General features: G+C 45.2%; 1 protein-coding gene across 1 annotated transcript in view; it reads left to right on the forward strand.

The window, feature by feature from the left end:
• The window catches only part of mrvi1 (murine retrovirus integration site 1 homolog), a 619,638-nt gene that overhangs the window by 77,290 nt on the left and 520,380 nt on the right, over nucleotides 1-21,968 (forward strand). Inside the window, exons 2-3 of the mRNA XM_059976243.1 lie at nucleotides 12,439-12,737; nucleotides 19,295-19,405. Of these exons, the coding sequence (XP_059832226.1) occupies nucleotides 12,439-12,737; nucleotides 19,295-19,405 (410 nt within the window). The remainder of the gene's footprint in view (nucleotides 1-12,438; nucleotides 12,738-19,294; nucleotides 19,406-21,968) is intronic.

The raw sequence follows: 21,968 nt of genomic DNA on the forward strand, positions 1-21,968 counted from the left end.
TGTACTCTTATTACTCAGATCCTTTAGTCCTGGCAACAGTGTTGTAAATCTCTGTACTCTTTCCTGTTTGACCACATCTTTCGTGTAATGAGGTGACTAAAACTATATGTCGTATTGCGAGCAACACACACAAAATGCTGGTGGAACGTGGTAGGCCAGGCAGCATCTATAGGGAGAAGCGCTGTCGACATTTCGGGCCGAGACCCTTCATCAGGTCTCAGTCTTGTGAATTGCAATATTTGTAGTATTTTTATAATAATTGCAATAATTATAGTATTGTGAGTTCAGTCTGGGAATCTCTTCTCCCAAAAGAACATCTGTACTGTGAGCTTCAAAGCTAACCATTCTAGTTTCTTGTTAAAGATAAAGATTAGCTTTATTTGCCACAAGTATATTGACACATATTGGGAAATGCTCCATTTGCGTTAGCGATTAATGCAGCCAATCAGTGTGGCCACACTTCTGGCATGAACACTGCATTCCTGCAAGTTACTGACCCTAACCGGCATGTCTTCAGACTGCGAGGGAAAACGGGAGCTCCTGGAGGAAACCGACGGGGCCACGGGGAGAGCATGCGAACTCCTTATAGAGAGCAGCAGGAACTGGACCCTGATTGCTAGTGCTGTAAAGTGTCATGCTAACTGCTGCACGACTGTGTCGTCTCATTGGGTCTCGTTTAAAAGTTGTGGAAGAAAAGCAGGTATATACTGTTGGTATTAGGTATATAAGATTAGCAAGAATAAGGATTTCCATAGTGGTTCGAAGGTGCCACAGTAACATGACGCTATCACAGCTTGGGGCATCGGAGTTCAGTGTTCAGTTCCGGTGTCCTCTGTAAGAAAGTTCCCCGTGTGCGTGAGGGTTTCCTCTGGTTAGTTGGTTAACCAATCATTGTAAATTGTGCTGTGTTAAGGCTAGGGTTCAATCGGTGGGTTACTGGGTGGTCAGGGGTCCACTGTATCTTCTGTACTGTATCTTGAAATAAGATTGAAATGAAAGTCAGGTGTTAACTGAATGAAAGATGACGTAGATGCAAGAGGCTGTTCCCAGTGTCTGAAATGTAGATTGTTTTGATATCCATGCTCATGCTGGATTGACAAGATCCAGAGAGTGGATCTGTCCGGGCCAGCTGCTTCTGAAGTGAAGTACTCATCACCAGGCACACCGCACTTGCCAATCTTAGCCATTTTAATTTGCACATCTGACATTTTTAACATGAAAGCTGCTGACAAGGAAAGGACGAGGTAACGGTTCTGATCTTCAGTATTTCATTATTGTTAAAAGTTTTTCTAATCTGAGAAAACGTTTTAACTTCAGAAGGCTGGAGTTGAACTGCAACGAGAAATCTGTCAGATTTGTGGGCTGAAATGTATTTAACAGGTAAAATCTTAAAATAAATTACAGTATTTTTTGCTATTGTTTTTAAACTTGTTGGTAGTAAAGGTGTTTGTCTTGTGGTGACTAGCAATAGGTAGAACAGATTCTGGAGTACTGGAAATCCAGAACAATACACACAAAATGCTGGAGGAACTCAGCAGCTCATGGAAATGAATAAACAATTGATATTTTAGGCCAAGATACCAGAATAAGAAGGTGGGGGAGGGGAAGGAGGACAAGCTGGCAGGTGACAGGTCAAGCCAGGTGGGTGAAGAAAGAAGCTGGGAGTGGTAGGTGAAAAATGCAAAGGGATGGAAAAGAGGAATCTGATATGAGAGGAGAGTGAACCATGGGAGAAAGGAAACCAAAGGGAGATGACAAGCAGGTGAGGAGAAGAGGTAAGAGGCTGGAGTGGGGAATTGAAGAAGAGGGAAGGGGAAGGGGGGGTGGATTCCCAATTTAGTTATTCCACAGAAATCAAAAATGATGTATATTATGGGAGATGAAAGTGCCTTCTGCTTTGTCAGGATTCACGGGTCAGACAAGAGTATGCTCAAAGTTTGCGAAAATACATCAAAATTGCTTTGACCCGAGTATGGTGAATCTGTGGAAGTCATTGCTACAGACGGCTGTGGAGGCCAAGTCATTGGACAGATTTAGAGCAGAGATTGATAGGTCTTTGATTGGTAAGGGGATGAAAGGTTATGGGGGGGATATGCTGGAGAATGGGATCGAGAGAGAGAGTTTCCCCTTCCCTCTTCTTCAATTCCCCACTCCGGCCTCCTACCTCTTCTCCTCACCTGCCTGTCATCTCCCTTTGGTTCGAGAGAGATAATAAAACAGCCATGAAGGAACGGCAATGCAGACGTGATGGGTCAAACAACTGAATTCAGCTCCTATTGTCTTATGCTTTTAAAATAGTCCAACATAATGCTGAGTCTTGGGAGAGGGTGTAGATGAGATTCACCAGGATGCTGCCTGGATTAGAGAGTCTTCACTAATAGACCAGTTTGATAAGCTTGTATTATTTTCTCTGGAGTGGCAGAGGCTGAGAGGTGATCTGATAGAGGTTTATAAGATTATGAAAGGCATAGATAGAGTAAATGATAGAAAAATGGAAGGCTTTGCAGGAGGGAAAGGTTAGATTGATCTTGGAGTACAGTACTTTAACATGTCAGCAGGACATTTTGGGCCAAAGGGCCTGTACTGTGTTATACTGTTCTATGTTCACGTTTTACTGAGCTTCACTTTAAATGTTCAACTCAACCACACTTCATGTTAGCAAGTTACAGCTTTACCACTCTTCGCATTCCTTCTCCATTCCCAAAGAGGCATTTGCCATCTATAGTGCCTACTTCTAAACTCACCTGCTGATTAAAACGTTTTCTCTTCGTTGACATTATCAAACCTTGCTTACGACTTGTATCCCCTCACCCTTTCTGCAGGCACACTGTTCATTCTTTTCCTGAATCTCTCACTCCCAACGTACATTTAGCATCACCTCCATACTTCCACGACCAGAAATGTTCACCATACTTTGTCTAAGCAGGTCCGAAGCTTCTGAACAATACACATAGGTATTGTGCAATTTATGCGGTACTCTGAGATGGGATAGCTCCCACCACTCTGTTATAACCCATGAGCACTTCCTCAGTATCTTACCCTCTCTTTTAACACTACTTATTTACTTTAATATTTTATGTTTACTTCTTATTGTAATTTATAGTTTTTCTTACTTTGCATTGCACAAAACAACAAATTTCACACATATGCCAGTGATATTAAATCTGATTCTGATTCTGACTTGATTGGTTTTTCTTCTTCTTAAACCCATCACCCCAACTGGAGCGTTGGCCACAGACAGCAGCTCATCAAAGTCCTGGGCCGAAGGTGGATCAGCCCTGTGGCTTCTGCTTTTACCACAGATCCTCCCTCTTCCAGGGATGAGGCCTTCGGAGTTTCTGTCGACATTTCTGTAGCTCAGGGTTTTTATGGGATGGGGTTGCCAGCCCCATGTCCAACCCTCCTCCTTTCACAGCCGGGATTGGGACTGTCCATGGGGAGTTCATACCCGTTCCTCCTCCTTTCACAGCCGGGTTTGGGACTGTCCGTGGGGAGTTCATACCTATTCCTCCTCCTTTCACAGCCGGGTTTGGGACTGTCCATGGGGAGTTCATACCCGTTCCTCCTCCTTTCACAGCCGGGTTTGGGACTGTCCATGGGGAGTTCATACCCAACCCTCCTCCTTTCACAGCCGGGTTTGGGACTGTCCGTGGGGAGTTCATACCCAACCCTCCTCCTTTCACAGCTGGGTTTGGGACTGTCCATGGGGAGTTCATACCCAACCCTCCTCCTTTCATAGCCGGGTTTGGGACTGTCCATGGGGAGTTCATACCCGTTCCTCCTCCTTTCACAGCCGGGTTTGGGACTGTCCATGGGGTGTTCATACCCGTTCCTCCTCCTTTCACAGCCGGGTTTGGGACTGTCCATGGGGAGTTCATACCCAACCCTCCTCCTTTCACAGCCGGGTTTGGGACTGTCCGTGGGGAGTTCATACCCGTTCCTCCTCCTTTCACAGCCGGATTTGGGACTGTCCATGGGGAGTTCATACCCGTTCCTCCTCCTTTCACAGCTGGGCGTGGGACTGCCCATGGGGAGTTCATACCCAACCCTCCTCCTTTCACAGCCGGGTTTGGGACTGTCCATGGGGAGTTCATACCCGTTCCTCCTCCTTTCACAGCCAGATTTGGGACTGTCCATGGGGAGTTCATACCCGTTCCTCCTCCTTTCACAGCCGGGTTTGGGACTGTCCATGGGGAGTTCATACCCGTTCCTCCTCCTTTCACAGCCGGGTTTGGGACTGTCCATGGGGAGTTCATACCCGTTCCTCCTCCTTTCACAGCCGGGTTTGGGACTGTCCATGGGGAGTTCATACCCGTTCCTCCTCCTTTCACAGCCGGGTTTGGGACTGTCCATGGGGAGTTCATACCCAACCCTCCTCCTTTCATAGCCGGGTTTGGGACTGTCCATGGGGAGTTCATACCCAACCCTCCTCCTTTCATAGCCGGGTTTGGGACTGTCCATGGGGAGTTCATACCCATTCCTCCTCCTTTCACAGCCGGGTTTGGGACCGTCCATGGGGAGTTCATACCCGTACCTCCTCCTTTCACAGCCGGGTTTGGGACTGTCCATGGGGAGTTCATACCCGTTCCTCCTCCTTTCACAGCCGGGTTTGGGACTGTCCATGGGGAGTTCATACCCGTTCCTCCTCCTTTCACAGCCGGGTTTGGGACTGTCCATGGGGAGTTCATACCCGTTCCTCCTCCTTTCACAGTCGGGTTTGGGACTGTCCATGGGGAGTTCATACCCAACCCTCCTCCTTTCATAGCCGGGTTTGGGACTGTCCATGGGGAGTTCATACCCATTCCTCCTCCTTTCACAGCCGGGTTTGGGACTGTCCATGGGGAGTTCATACCCGTACCTCCTCCTTTCACAGCCGGGTTTGGGACTGTCCATGGGGAGTTCATACCCGTTCCTCCTCCTTTCACAGCCGGGTTTGGGACTGTCCATGGGGAGTTCATACCCGTTCCTCCTCCTTTCACAGCCGGGTTTGGGACTGTCCATGGGGAGTTCATACCCGTTCCTCCTCCTTTCACAGCCGGGTTTGGGACTGTCCATGGGGAGTTCATACTCATTCTTCCTCCTTTCACAGCCGGGTTTGGGACCATCCATAGCAGAGTTACTTGAATCGTTCCCTAGTACAATAAGATGGACTCCTGATCTCACAATCTACCTTGCATCTTATTGTCTGCCCACACCACACTTTCTCTGTAGCTGCTACACTTTACTCTGCATTCTGTTATTGTTTTCCCTCGTACTACCTCAATGCACTATGTAATGGTCTGATCTGTATGAACAATATGCAAGACAAGCTTCTCACTGTATCACAGTATATGTGACAATAAACCTATTTACTTGAAACACAGGTAAGTACAAAAACTGATCTAAATCCTTGTGGTCATCTATTCGTACTTACAATGGTGTGCTGTTCAAAGCAACAGATACACGTGGCTACATCTGCAATGTAATTTCCTGCATATATAACAGCATATTTGCATAAAATATTGATTGGAACATCTGTAGATATATGAATATACAACCAGTGGCCACTTTATTGGCTATGTTCATACCACACTAACATATGGAAGAGAATGTTAGACAATATCAAAGCAAAATGAGGGATGACTTGGAGTGGCAGAAATGTGTTTTTTGAGAAGAATGATGAAAATATCGTGGAAAGACAGAAACATATGAGGAAGTGTTGCGAAAAGCTGGAAGAAGAAGAGAACTGATATCATCAATCAGGAAACAGCAGTTGGAATTTATGGGACATGTATTGAGGAAAGAGAAGCTCGAACATCTTGCAGTGACAGGAAACATTGATGGAACTAATAGTCGCGGTCAACAGCGCATGACATTTGTGAGTTACATCAAGGGACGGACAGGCAAGAGTTTTGAAGAGCTTATTAGAACTTCTCAGATTAAAGACAGATGGAAGACCATGATCACCCATGTCATATTGATGATGGTGATGCTGTCTCTATTAGTTACACCTGTACACCTGCTTGTTAAGGCAGATATCTAATCAACAAATCATGTGGCAGCAATTCACCATGCAGACATGGTCAAGAGATTCAGTTGATGTTTAGACCAAACATCAGATATGGGAAGAAATGTGATCTCAGTGACTTTGTCCATGGAATGATTTTTGATGCTAGACGGGGTGGTTTGAGTGTCTCAGAAACTTGATCCCCTGGGATTTTCACGCAGAACAATCTCTAGAGCAGAGGTTCTCAGCCTGGGGCCCACGGACCTCTCTGTAAGGTCCTATGACCTAAAAGAGGCTGGGAATGCCTGCTCCAGGGTTTACAGATAACCAAAACACATCCAGTGAGCAGCAGTTCTGTGAGTGAAAACACTTTGTAAATGAGAGAGGTCAGAGGAGAGTGGCCAGACTGGTTCAGGCTGACAGGAAGGTGACAGTAACTCAGATAACCACACGTTACAACAGTGCAGTGCAGAGGAGCAAAACACATCAAACCTTGAAGTGGATGGGCTGCAGCAGCAGAAGACCATTAATATACACTCTGTGGCACTCTGTGGCACCTCCTGAGCATAATTGTACCTCTGCCTATCTACAAGTTTACAGACACACCTCTACGTGTAACGTGTGTGTTCCTCGAAGAACCATTTACCTGCCTCAGCAGAACCATGTGAAAAATAATGGTGCCTACATTGTACATATCGTTGTGGAACAACTTGCTGTGTATGATCTGATGAAGGGTCTCTGCCCAAAATGTTGACTATTTATTCATTTGACCGACCTCCTGCATTTTGTGTATGTTGCTTTGGATTTCTGACATCTGCAGAATCTCTTGTGTTTATTGGTTTGTTATTATTTTACATTTTCCACCACAATGCACCATGTAATGATCTTTAAATCAGTCACTTGGTTGGTTGGTTTACTATTATCACATGCACCGAGTTATGGTGAAAAGCTTGCTCTGTATACCATCCATATAGATCAGATTACAAAAGTGCATTGAAGTCAAACAGGGTAAAACAGTAATGGAATGCAGAATAAAGTGCAGGATCTTAACAAGTTAGACTGTGATGTCAAAAGTTCATCTTTTCATATTAGGGAACCGTTCAATAGTCTTATAAAGGTGGGATAGAGGTTGTTCTTGAGGAGTCTGGTGGTACATGGTTTCAGGCCATTGTATCGTCTGTCTGATGAGACAGATTGGAATTGGAATTGGTTCATTCTAAGAACACAAGAAACAGGAGCAGAAGTAGGCCAGCAAGCCCATCGAGCCTGCTCTGCCATTCAATAAGAATATGGCATTTACCTGCCTTTTCTCCGTAACCCTTAATTACCCTACTATGCAAAAATCTATCCAACCTTTTCTTAAATATATTTACTGAGGTAGCCTCCACTGCTTCATTGTGCAGGGAATTCCACAGACTCATCACTCTGGGAAAAGCAGTTCCTTCTCATCTCTGTCCTAAATCTACTCCACTGAATCTTGAGGCTATGTCCCCTAGTTCTAGTCTCACTAACCAAGTGGAAGCAACTTTCTTGCCTCTATCGTATCTATCCCTTTCATAATTTTATAAGATCTAGAATTGAATTCTTCTGAATTCCAGCGAGTACAGTCTCAGGTGACTCAATCTCTCATAGCCTAACACCCTCATCTCTGGAATCAATCTGGTGAATCTCCTCTGGACTGCCTCCAAAGCCAATGTATCCTTCCTCAAGTAAGGAGACCAGAACTGCACACAGTACTCCAGGTGTGGTCTCACCAGTACCCTGTATAGTTGCAGCATAATCTCCCTGTTCTTGAATTCAATCCCTCTAGCAATGAAGGCCAACGTTCCATTTGCCTTCTTCATAGCCTGCTGCACCTGCAAACCAAACTTTTGTGATTCATGCACAAGCACCTCCAAGTCCCTCTGCACAGCAGCATGCTCAATTTTTTTTTACTATTTAAATAATAATTTGCTCTTTCATTTTTCCTTCCAAAGTGGATGACCTCGCATTTACAAACATTGTACTCCATCTGCCAGACCCTTGCCCACACTTTTAACCCATCTATATCTCTCTGCAGACTCTCTGTATCTTCTGCACAATTTGCTTTTCTGCTCAATTTAGTATTATCAGCAACTTAAATACGCTACACTTGGTCTCCTCTTCCAGATCATTAATGTAAATCATGAACAGTTGTGGGCCCAGCACTGAGCCCTGTGGCACACTGATCACTGATTGCCAACAAGAGTAATGCCCATGTATCCCAACACTCTGCTTTCTATTAGTTAATCAATCCTCTATCCATGCTAATATATCACCCCCCCAACTCATCCTTACCCCCCCAAGCATCCTTACTTATTGTTAAGTCATTTATGTGGCACCTTATCGAACGCCAAATAAATCCAAGTAAATAATTTGTTCCCCTCTATCCACTGCGCTCATTATATCCTCAAAGAACACCAGCAAGTTTGTCAAACAGGACCTGCCTTTGCTGAATCTATGCTGCGTCTGTCTAATGGATCCATTTCTTTCCAGATGCCTCACTATTTCTTCTTTAATGATAGTTTCAAGTATTTTCCCAATTATGGATGTTAAACTAACAGGCCTATAGTTACCTGCCTTTTGCCTAATGACATGATGGCATGTATCGAGATACAGGGAAAAGCATGGCAGAATCAGAAATGGGTTAAATATATAAAATGAATTCAATAGGTAGTGCAAAAAGAGGGGAAAATGTGTTCATACTGGTCAGACCTTCACATGGTCACAGTGTTCGTACCGGTCAGACCTTCACATGGTCAGAGTGTTCGTACCGGTCAGACCTTCACATGGTCAGAGTGTTCGTACCGGTCAGATCTTCACATGGTCAGTGTATTCGTACCGGTCGGATCCTCACATGGTCAGAGTGTTCGTACCGGTCAGATCCTCACATAGTCAGAGTGTTCGTACCGGTCAGATCCTCACATGGTCAGAGTGTTCGTACCGGTCAGATCCTCACATGGTCAGAGTGTTCGTACCGGTCAGACCTTCACATGGTCATAGTGTTCGTACAGGTCAGATCCTCACATGGTCAGAGTGTTCGTACCGGTCAGACCTTCACATGGTCAGAGTGTTCGTACCGGTCAGACCTTCACATGGTCAGAGTGTTCGTACCGGTCAGATCCTCACATGGTCAGAGTGTTCGTACCGGTCAGATCCTCACATGGTCAGAGTGTTCGTACCGGTCAGACCTTCACATGGTCAGAGTGTTCGTACCGGTCAGATCCTCACATGGTCATAGTGTTCGTACAGGTCAGATCCTCACATGGTCATAGTGTTCGTACCGGTCAGATCCTCACATGGTCATAGTGTTCGTACCGGTCAGATCCTCACATGGTCACAGTGTTCGTACCGGTCAGATCCTCACATGGTCATAGTGTTCGTACCGGTCAGATCCTCACATGGTCAGAGTGTTCGTACCGGTCAGATCCTCACATGGTCATAGTGTTCGTACAGGTCAGATCCTCACATGGTCAGAGTGTTCGTACCGGTCAGACCTTCACATGGTCAGAGTGTTCGTACCGGTCAGACCTTCACATGGTCAGAGTGTTCGTACCGGTCAGATCCTCACATGGTCAGAGTGTTCGTACCGGTCAGATCCTCACATGGTCAGAGTGTTCGTACCGGTCAGACCTTCACATGGTCAGAGTGTTTGTACAGGTCAGACCTTCACATGGTCAGAGTGTTCGTACCGGTCAGATCCTCACATGGTCATAGTGTTCGTACCGGTCAGACCTTCACATGGTCAGAGTGTTTGTACAGGTCAGACCTTCACATGGTCAGAGTGTTCGTACCGGTCAGATCCTCACATGGTCAGAGTGTTCGTACCGGTCAGACCTTCACATGGTCAGAGTGTTCGTACCGGTCAGACCTTCACATGGTCATAGTGTTCGTACCGGTCGGATCCTCACATGGTCAGAGTGTTCGTACCGGTCAGATCCTCACATGGTCAGAGTGTTCGTACCGGTCAGACCTTCACATGGTCAGAGTGTTTGTACCGGTCAGATCCTCACATGGTCAGAGTGTTCGTACCGGTCAGACCTTCACATGGTCAGAGTGTTCGTACCGGTCAGACCTTCACATGGTCAGAGTGTTCGTACCGGTCGGATCCTCACATGGTCAGAGTGTTCGTACCGGTCAGATCCTCACATGGTCAGAGTGTTCGTACCGGTCAGATCCTCACATGGTCAGAGTGTTCGTACCGGTCAGACCTTCACATGGTCAGAGTGTTCGTACCGGTCGGATCCTCACATGGTCATAGTGTTCGTACAGGTCAGATCCTCACATGGTCACAGTGTTCGTACCGGTCAGACCTTCACATGGTCATAGTGTTCGTACAGGTCAGATCCTCACATGGTCAGAGTGTTCGTACCGGTCAGATCCTCACATGGTCAGAGTGTTCGTACCGGTCAGACCTTCACATGGTCATAGTGTTCGTACCGGTCAGATCCTCACATGGTCACAGTGTTCGTACCGGTCAGACCTTCACATGGTCAGAGTGTTCGTACCGGTCAGACCTTCACATGGTCACAGTGTTCGTACCGGTCAGACCTTCACATGGTCATAGTGTTCGTACCGGTCAGACCTTCACATGGTCACAGTGTTCGTACCGGTCGGATCCTCACATGGTCAGAGTGTTCGTACCGGTCAGATCCTCACATGGTCAGAGTGTTCGTACCGGTCAGATCCTCACATAGTCAGAGTGTTCGTACCGGTCAGACCTTCACATGGTCAGAGTGTTCGTAACGGTCAGATCCTCACATGGTCATAGTGTTTGTACAGGTCAGATCCTCACATGGTCAGAGTGTTTGTACAGGTCAGATCCTCACATGGTCACAGTGTTTGTACAGGTCAGATCTTCACATGGCGCATTGAGGTAGAAGAAGGGAAATCAGTACCAGAATAAAGCATAACAGCTACAGAGAAAGCGCAGCTCAGGCAGACAATAAGGAGCAGGAGACATGACGAGGTAGATTGAGATATCAAGTCAAGTTTATTGTCATTTAACCATATACATGTATACTGTCAAATGAGACAATCTTTCTCTACACCTGGGTGTCAAGCACAGAAGGACACAATACAGATATATAACACATAATACCTGAAGAAAGTAAGAATAAGATCTTCAAATGAATTGTGCATAAATAAATGAAGTGCATGAATTAGATATTGTAGGGTACAGAACAAATTAACTGGTGACACTACAAATCAAGGGTTTATCAGTGTACCTGAGGATACTTAAAGAGTCTGTTGACAAGAAACTTCAACAGATTAATTTACTCCCATTTGCCATTGTTTGAACCCATTTCTTGGATGAACAACCAGAAAATTGGCAAAGCTATCGAGAGTAAAAGGAAGCAGAAGCTAATAGTAAAGCTTCTTAAACTTTTGTTTCCCCCCTTCCCTTCCAGAGGAACCCTGGGCTGTGCCTTATGATTCTCTTGTAACTGTGAGCAGTTTCAAAGTCCTGGGAATGTGCATCTCACACAACCTCTCATGGTCCCAGAACACAATCAGGAAAACTCGCCAATGCCTTTACTTTCTGAGGAGGCTGAACACTCTTCACTCACTATCAAAGGCACAGCATAAAAAATTACAGGGAGAAAGCTGGGGTGTGGGTCTGAGGAGGGGAAATAATGATCAACCATGATTGAACGATGGAGCAGACTCAATTGGCCAAATGATTTAATTCTGCTCCTTTGCCTTATGGTCCAATGGAATGGCAAGTGCACTGTCATGGACAGGAAGGCTCGACAATGGATAGTCAAAATTGTCACTGGCTCCGCCCTACCCGCCATCAAGGACATATACAGAAAGGTGTCAGAAAAGGGCCAGAAACATCATGAAGGATTCCTCCCCCCCACCCAGCTTATGAACTGTTTATCCCACTCCTATCAGCAAGGAGCCTCTGTAGCATCCAAATTAAAAAACAGGTACTTTTCCCAAATAGTTAAACTGATCAACACCTCTGCCCACTAACCCACCCCTCCACACCCCCAACTACCACTACTTTATCATTTCCTGTCAGTTACTTTATGTACAGACTCTCCTGTGCCTTGCGTCACTTCAAGGACATACAATCAATCTATGTGGATTAGCTATCTTATGCATTTATATTTATTGTGTTTTAAAATTATTATTGTGTTTTTTCGTGTTGTGTTGGGTCTGGAATAACAATTACTTCATTCTTCTTTACTCTTGTATACTGGAAATGATACTAACCAGTCTTGAAGATAACTGTGCAGAGGTTGAAGGACATGGATATTGTCCTCAAATGTATCCCCTGATGCAGGAAAGGACCATTAATGAGAAACTCTTTCGAGAGATCAGCAGGGTTAGTGATGACCTGCACAATACTGCCAAATGTTTGCAGAAAATTACCTAGCGTTTTCTGCTTTAATTAATATAATTTTCCTCTTATTGATTGTTTGCAGATTTCCTGAAATTGAAATGACATCCAAAGTGCTGGTAGACAGAGTTCGGAGTTCAGCGGGTGGAGATGGCGTGCCATCTCTCCAGAGGAGCCAGGCAGTGGATCATGGAGAGAAGGACTTGCTGGACCCCAACTTGGTATCACGTTTAGACTCTGGACTAGGTGCTGGGACAACTTGCTCATCCATGGATGGGAATGAGAACGGCAACACAGCTGCTGGTGTGTCTTCAACTGGGGGCCTGAATGAGACTTCAGCTGGGCAGGTCTTCAGAAGCCAGGAGGAATTTGCCAGTGACAAAAGTGAGTCACTAGAAGGCTGTGAGCTGACTGGGAAGTGTTGCAATTGGGGATGACAAACCAGGGGAGGACTTACACCCTGAGGACTATGATAGAATAGAGGGATCTGGGAATGCAGATTGTTCAGGATTGAATAATGTCAATTCCAGTATACAAGTGTAAAGGAGAACAAAATAATTGTTAAACCTGATCCGTTGCAGCACAATCAAAACACAATAAATATAAATATATAAGCTAGATTATATACACAGATTGATTGTATGTCCATGAAGAGACCCTAGGCACAGGAGTGTCTGTACATAAGGTGACTGACAGGAAATGATAAAGTAGTGGTGGTTGGGGGTGTGGAAGGGTGAAAGGGTGGGTTAATGGGTGGAGGTGTTGATCAGTCTGGTGGTCCTTGTGTAGATGCTATGTAGCCTCCTCCCTGCTGGGAGCGGGCAAATAGTCCATGAGCAGGGTGGGTGGGTGGGTGCCTTCATCATGTTACTGGCCCTTTTCTGGCATCTTTTTGTATATGTGACCTTGATGGTGGGTTGGCTGGTGCCAGTGATGTGTTTGCAAGTTTTGATAGGTGTTGTAGAGCCTTCCTGTGCACCGCAGTGCAGCTTCTGTACCAAGCAGTTATCGGTAATTCCTTGAACATAGATGAGGTCATAATGAGAACTTTATGTACATTGTCCTTCAAGTTAGCAGGTTAAGTTGAAGATGTTGGTGAGGTGTAATTTGGAATATTGTGTGCAGTTTTGCTCATATACCTACAAGACAGCCTTCAATAAGGCTGAAAGAGTACAGAGAAATTTTGCCAAGAGGCCACCAGGACTTGAGGGCCTGAGTTAAAAGGAAAGACTGAATAAATAGGTTAGGAGCTTAGGAGAATGAAGGGAGATTATGAGTGATATAGATAGGGTAAGTGTAAGGTTTGATGAGGTCGGGTGAGACTACAGCTAGAAGTTATAGTTTAAGAGTGAAAGGTGAAGTATTTAAACGGAACCTGAGAGGGAATTTCTTCACTCAGGGTGGTGAGAGTGTGGAACGAGCTGCCAATGGAAGTGGCAGGTGTGGGTTTGATTTCAACATCTGAGAGAAATTTGAATAGGCAAATGGATGGGAGTGGTATGGAGAACTATGATCCAGGTGCAGGTCAATGGGACCAGGCAAGATAACCGTCAGCATGGACTAGATAGGCCAGAAGGCCTGTTTTTGTGCTTTAGTGACTATAAACAATGAAATAATTTTACACAGTTATGCTTTAACTTAGTCAGCAACATCCAGAACATTAATGAAAAGGGCAGTATTGAGGGTGAGCCTTGCTGTGGGAGGGCCGATACTGAGGGAGGGTCACACTGTGGGAGGGCCGATACTGAGGGAGGGCCACATTGTGAGAGGAGGTGGTACTGAGTGAGGGTCACACTGTGGGTGGGGTGGTACTGAGGGAGGGTCACACTGTGGGAGGGGATGGTACCGAGGGAGGGTCACACTGTGGGATTTGTGGTACCGAGGGAGGGTCACACTGTGGGAGGGGGTGGGTGGTACTGAGGGAGGATCACACTGTGGGAGAGGTGGTACTGAGGGAGGATCACACTGTGGGAGAGGTGGTACTGAGGGAGGATCACACTGTGGGAGGGGTGGTACTGAGGGAGGATCACACTGTGGGAGAGGTGGTACTGAGTGAGGGTCACACTGTGGGTGGGGTGGTACTGAGGGAGGGTCACACTGTGGGAGGGGATGGTACCGAGGGAGGGTCACACTGTGGGATTTGTGGTACCGAGGGAGGGTCACACTGTGGGAGGGGGTGGGTGGTACTGAGGGAGGATCACACTGTGGGAGAGGTGGTACTGAGGGAGGGTCACATTGTGGGGGCTGTAGCACTGAGGGAGTGTCACACTGTGGGAGGGGAGGTACTGAGAGAGGGTCACACTGTGGGAGGGGGTTTACTGTCTTTCCATTGACTGTTAAGACAAAGCTAAATTTGGTTGTAAATATGGATTTTAAGGATCAAAGACAAAAGGGCATAAGTTTACATGAGAGGAAGGGGTTAATTCCCAGGATCATTCAGAGTCATGAGAATGATCCCAGGAATGAAAGGGTTGAAGTAGGAGGAGTGTTTGGCAGCTCTGGACGCATACTCACTGGGGTTTAGAAGAATGAGGGGGGATCTCATTGAAACCTATCGAATTTTGAAAGGCTCTGGATAGATTGGATGCAGAGAGGATGTTTCTGAAAGAGGGCCCGGCCTCAGAATGGAGGCATGTCCATTTAGAATAGAGATGAGGTGGAATTCCTTTAGCCAAAGGGTGGTGAATCTGTAGAATTCAATACCACAGAAGGCTGTGGAGTGTATTTACAATGGAGGCTGATAGGTTCTTGATTTGTCAGGCTGTCAAAGGTCACAGGGAGAAGACAGAGGAATGGGGTTGAGAGGATAACAAATCAGCCATGATGGAATGGCTTAGCAGACTTGATGGGCCAAATGGTTTTATTCTGCTCCTGTGTCTTATGGTCTTAGAGGGGAAAGATTTTTACACTGAGTGGTGTATAGTATCTGAAATGTACCAGCAGGTGAAGTGTTAGAAACAGACATTGTCACTACATTTAAAGGTATTTACACACACTCTTAAATAGTGAAGAAAGTTTAATTTGGAACCAGAATCAGAATTACAATCAAGTTTAGTATTGCTGGCGTCTGGCATGTGTTGTGAAATATGTTATTTTGCAACAGCAATACATTGTGATGCATAATAAAAAACTATAAATTACAAAAAGAAATATACATATATATTAAGTAATTAGTGCAAAACAAGAGTAAAAAAAGGAGAAAAAATAGTGAGTTACTGTACATATAGTAGGTTTATTGTTCCCTCCATGCCAGCTGTTAAGTGTCGTCACAAAGAAGGAATGGTAGCACGTCTACTTTCTTAGGAGTTTGCATAGATTTGGCGTGACATCAAAGACCTTGACAAACTCGTATAGATGCACACTGGTTGCACACACTCTGGTATGGAAACACTGATGTCTAAGAACACAAAAGCCTACAAAAAGTGATGGGTATAGCTCAAACAACACACATCAGTGCTGGAGGAACTCAGCAGGCTAGGCAGCATCATCGAAAAGAGTATAGTCAACGTATCGGGCTGAGACCCTTCATCAGGACTGGAGAAAATCTATGTCAGAACTTGGCCTCCTTTACTGTCGCTACCCTCAGGTTGGAGAAGCAACACCTTACATTCCGTCTGAGTAGCCCCCAGTCTGATGGCATGATCATCGATTTCTCAAACTTCCAGTAATGCTCCCCCACCCCCGCATTTTCACCATTGCCCATCCCATTTTCCTCTCTCACCTTATCTCCCTGCCTGCCCATCGCCTCCCTCTGGAACTCCTCCCCCTTTTCTGTCTTCCAAGGCCTTCTGTCTTCTCCTATTAGACTTCCCTTCTCCAGCCCTGTATCTCTTTCAGCAATGGACCTTCCAACTCTTTACTTCATCCCTCCCCCTCCCACTTTCACCTATTACCTTGTGTTTCTCCCTCCCTCTCACCTTCAAACCCTGACTTTTCATCTTATTTTCTCCAGTCCTGACAAAGGGTCTCGGCCTGAAATGTTGACTGTACTTTTTCCACAGATGCTGCCTGACCTGTTGAGTTCCTCCAGTGTTGTGTGTGTGTGTGTGTTGTTTGGATTTCTCTTCTTTGTGGACACTGCCTGGTCCATCACAGGCAAAGCCCTCCCCACCATTGAGCACATTTACATGGAGCACTTACACAAGAAAACAGCACCAAAGTCCCCCACCATCCAAGCAATGCTATATTCTTACTAATACCATTGGGCAGGAGAGAAAGGAGCTTTCGGTCCTATGCCACCAGGTTCAGAAATAGCTATTGCCCTTCAACCATCAGGCTACTGACCCAGCTTGGATAACTTCAATCACCACAACTCTGAACTGATTCCACAAAACTTATTTTCAGGAGATTCTTTACAACTCGTGTTCTCAGTATTATTTACTTTTTATTTGCACACTGGTCTTCTTTCACAGTTTGGTTGTTAGTCTTTGTTTATCTGTAGATTTTCACAAAATTCTGTTATATTTTCATTTTCCTGTAAGTGCCTGTAAGAAGATGAATCACAGGTTGGTAACATATATGCGCTTTGATAGTAACTTTTACTTTGAACTTTTGTACTTTGGTTGGTTGTTTCAGGATTTTCCTCTATCTGATTTTTACCCAACCCCATGTGCTCAGCCACTGTCTGTGTTCTCTCCAGACTCAGCACCAGCTAACCAGTGACATCATTTAGTCCTGTGTTGGATTCACTGTGCTAATACTCAGCCTCTCTCCTAGAGTATGTGATACACCCATCGGTACTGCAGTTGGGTCTGAGCTTTGTGTCTGTAAACTCTCCTCTGGTGATCAAGTTCAAGTTTATTGTCATCCAACTGTACATATCTACAAGCAAACAAAATATTGTTGTACTGGACCTCAATACATACAGTATATCACACACAGTACACAATATTACCAAAAATAAACTAGTAAGATATCATTCGAAATGCATATAGTGCACAGAACAGGTAAATAGTAAACAGCTCACTGTCCTAGTGATGAGACCTTGGTTGTGGCAGGGTATTTATTAGTCTCAGCTTGAGGGAAGCAGCTGTTACCCAGTCTGGCCGTCCGCGTCCTGATGCTCCTGTACCTCCTTCAGTGGGTCAAAGGGATTGTGGGGTGGGTGGTTGGTATCCACAACTATGTTTTGGGCCCTTTGTCTGCAATGCTAACAGCAAGAGTCACAGACAGAGAGGAGGAGACCTTGCAGATTCTCCCAGCAGATTTTACAATGATCTATATGTAGTTCTTAGCTTTGCCAGTGTAGGGCCAAGAGCATCTCAGAATCAGAATCAAGTTCATTGTCACTGACATATGTTGTGAAATTCATTGTTTTGTGGCAGCAGTAAAGTGCAAAATGTAAAAATAATACAATTTATAAAATAATAAGTAGCACAAATGAAAGATCTCTGCTGTGAAGGGAAGAGATTTTAGTTAATCACTGATTTGTGTGTGTGTGAGAGAGTGTGTATGTGTGTGTATGAAAGTGTGTGAGTGAGAGCGAGAGGGTGTGTCTGTGAGTGTGTGTGACAGAGTGTGTATGAGTGTGTCTGTGTGTATACATGTGTGTGCATATATATGTGTATATGTATATGTATGCGTACATATCTGTGAGTCTGTATGTGTGTATCTATGTATCTGAAGTGTGTGAGTGTGTGTGCGCGGGAGTGTATGTGTGTGAGACGTGTGTCTGCATGTGTGTTTACATGTGTATGTGTTTATATATGTGATACATATGAGTGTATGTATGTGTATCTGTGCATGTGTGTGTCTGCATATATGTACATATGTGTGTAAGTGTGTGTTTGAGAGAGTGTGTGTGTGTGTGTGTGTGTGTGTGTGTGAGAGGATGAGTGCGGGGGAAATCTTGATGGATTTATTGGGTCTGTTGAGCTATCGCAGCAAGATAGAGGCCTGGCCGTGTTAGGGCTTGTTTTCATGTGTGGGATCTGGGTGAGTAATTCATAGAACATGGATTTGTACAGCTCAGTACAGTACCTTTGGCCCAACATGATGTGCTGACTATATAAACCTTCTCAAAATTCAAAGCAAATTTATTATCAAAGGGCATAAACAGTATTTTACCACGTACAGCTTGAGATTCTTGTTTTTGATCTATTTACAGAAAAACTGAAATATAATTGAATTTTACAGAAATAGAGAATGAAAACACAACCAATTGCCAAAAGAAGATGAAATGTGCAAATAAAAAATAATACCGAGTGTGGATTGTAGAGTCCTTGAAAGTGAGACTGTAGGTCTAGAATTAATTCAGAGTGAAGCTGTCCACTCTGCTTCAGCAGCCTGATGATTGTAGGGTAATAACTGGTTCTGGACCTGGTGGTGTGGGTCTTAAGGCTCCTGTACCTCCAGGATCTATCTAATCCTTCCTTCTACACAGCCCATAACTCTTCATAAACACAAGCGATTCTGCAGATGCTGGAAATCCAGAACAATGCACCTAAAATGCTGGAGGAATTCAGCAGGTCAGGCAGCATCCATGGAAATGAATAAACAGTCAACATTTTGTGCCAAGACCCTTCATCAGGACTGGGAAGAAAGGAGGAAGAAACCAGAAGAATCCCCACCTTCTGTCCCCTTCCTTTCCAGTTCTGGTGAAGGGGCTCGGCTTGAAACATTGACTGTGTATTCATTTCCATAGATGCTGCCTGATCTGCTGAGCTCCTCCAGCATTTTCAAGCTCCACGATTCAAGAATCAAGATTGTTTAATGTTATTTCCTGTACATAAGGAGGAGAATGAAGTGTAAGGACTGTGTGTTGTCATAAACCCTCATTTTTCTTACATCCATGTACCTGTCCAAGAGTTTAAATGTCGCTATTATATTCATTGGAAAATGAACATTTGGGGTTTGGGGCCATGGCTTGCTACTGAATGTGTTATTTCATTTTGTGAATGATTGGATGTGTAGCATTTTACCCCATAGAAAATCTCCAACAGGTAACAATGAAACCACAGCTTTCGGTGAAGCTGGTTACGACGAGGCTGGTCTCTGCTCTGAGGAGGATATACTCAACTTCACCTTTAAGGTTTGTGACACCGAGAGCACAGGTAAGCACTGAACTCTCCATTTGTTCATTACGTGAATTATTCCACACACACACACACACACACACACACACACACACACACACACACACACACACACACACACACACACACACACACACACACACACACACACACACACACACACACACACACACACCCTCTCTCTGTTTGTTCATTACGTGGTATTCTTCATGAATTGGTCTCTCAGCATTTACATTGACAGTTATCCATGGGTAGAGCGATGCTATTACAGCTGGGAGTGTTGGAGCTTGGAGTTTTAATTCTGGCTTTATATGTATGTCCCTGTGGGTGATCCCATTTCTTCCCACAGTCCAAACATGTACTGGTTGGTTGGTTAACTGGTTGTTATAAATTGTCTTGTGATTAGGCTACGGTTAAAAATAGGGTGTCGAAGGTCCTACTCCACACTGTATCTGTAAATCAAGTAAGAATTCCCCATCCGGGTAATGTAGAGTCTCCATAACACAGTTCTGAACCAGAGTCTGGTTTACTATCACTGACTTGCCTTCTTCTTCTTCTTCTTCAGCCCATTGCTCTGCCTGGGGCATACAACACTGACAGCAGCTCACCGGAATCCGGTGTAGTGGTTAGCACAATGTTTTACAGTACCAGCAACCCAGGTTCAATTCCCACCACTGGAGTTTGTACTGTCTCTCCATGACTGTGTGGGTTTCCTCTGGGTGCTCCGGTTTCGTCCCACAGTCCAAAGACTTACCGTTTGGTAGGTTAATTGGTCATTGTAAATTGCTCCATGGTTAGGCTAGGGTTAAGTCAGGATATTGCTGGGTGGTACAGCCAAATGCCTGGAAGGGCTGTTCCACACTGTACTGTAATAATAAAGAAAAAAATGTCTCTAGGTATAGCCCATTCCCCTCCCAGGGATGAGGTCTTTGGAGGTTCTGTGGGTGTTTCTGTAGCTCTGGGTTTTTACTGGTTGGCTTTGCTACTCCCATGTTCGGTCCTCCTCCTTTCACAGTCAGGCTTGTGACCGTCCATGGTCACATGGCTTTGCTACTCCCATGTTCGGTCCTCCTCCTTTCACAGTCAGGCTTGTGACCGTCCATTGACTTGCTGTCTATAACATGACATCTGTTTTTCACAGCAGCTGTACATTTGAAGGACATAAAACTGAGGGAATAGTGAGGTAGTGTTCCACAAACATGAGAAAATTCGCAGATGCTGGAAATCCAAACCAACACACACAGACTGCTAGAGGAACTCAGCAAGTCAGGCATCATCTATGGAAAAGAGTCAACAGTCAATGTTTCAGGCCAAGATCCTTCATCAGGCCTGGCCTGCTGAGTTCCTCTAGCATTTTGTGTGAGTTGTTTTGAGGTTGTATTCATGGGTTTGTCATCCATTCAGAAATCTGATGGCGGAGGGGAAGTAACTATTCCTAAAAAGTCGAGTGTGTGTCTTCAGGCTCCTGTACCTCCTCCCTCTTGGTAGTAATGAGAAGAGGGCATTTCCTGGGTGATGGATGCTGCCTTCTTGGGGCATCTCCTTTTAAAGTTGTCCATGCTGGTGAGATGGGTTGTGCTCATGATGGAGCTGGCTAAGTCTACAACCTCTTGCAACCCTGAGCAGTGGAGCCTGCATACCAGACCATGTTACAACCAGTCAGAATGCTCTCCTCAGAAATTTGTAAGAGTCTTTGGTGAAATACCAAATCTTCTTAAATTCTTAACCAAGTAGAGGCACTGGCTTGCCTTCTTTGTGATTGTACTGGACCAAGGATAGATCCTCTGAGATTTTGACATCCCAGGACTTGCTCATCCTTTCCTCTGCTCACACCTCAATGAGGATTCAGATTCCCTTAATTATCACATGTACATCGCTACATATGGTGAAATGTATCATTTGCATTAACTACCAACACATCCTGAGGATGTGATAGGGGCAGCCACACATTCTGGCTGATGTGTTTTCTCCTGACCTGCCCTTTTTGAAGTTAACAATTAGTTCCTTGGTCTTGCTGATCGTGAGTCTGGGGTAGCTGAGGTATTTGGTTCTGCTGGCTGCTTTATTGAGGCAATGAGAATTGTAGACAGAGTCCATGGATGGGAGACTGGTACCCATGATGTGCTGATGTGTGTCTGCAGCTCTCTGCAGTTTCTTGCTGTCACTTGCAGAGTAGATGCTGTATCAAGCTGTGATGCATCTGGCTGGAGTTTAGAAGAATGGCAGGGGGCGGAGTTGGGGAACAATTTCATTGAAACCTATCGGATATTGGAAGGCCTAGATAGAATGGATGTGGAGAGGATGTTTCCTGTAGTGGGGGAGTCTAGGACCAGAGGGCACAGATAGAGTGGATGTGGAGAGGATGTTTCCTGTAGTGGGGGAGTCTAGGACCAGAGGGCACAGATAGAGTGGATGTGGAGAGGATGTTTCCTGTAGTGGGGGAGTCTAGGACCAGAGGGCACAGATAGAGTGGATGTGGAGAGGATGTTTCCTGTAGTGGGGGAGTCTAGGACCAGAGGGCACAGATAGAGTGGATGTGGAGAGGATGTTTCCTGTAGTGGGGGAGTCTAGGACCAGAGGA

Source organism: Hypanus sabinus, chromosome 7 (genome assembly GCF_030144855.1).
Source record: "Hypanus sabinus isolate sHypSab1 chromosome 7, sHypSab1.hap1, whole genome shotgun sequence".
NCBI classification, from domain to species: domain Eukaryota; kingdom Metazoa; phylum Chordata; class Chondrichthyes; order Myliobatiformes; family Dasyatidae; genus Hypanus; species Hypanus sabinus.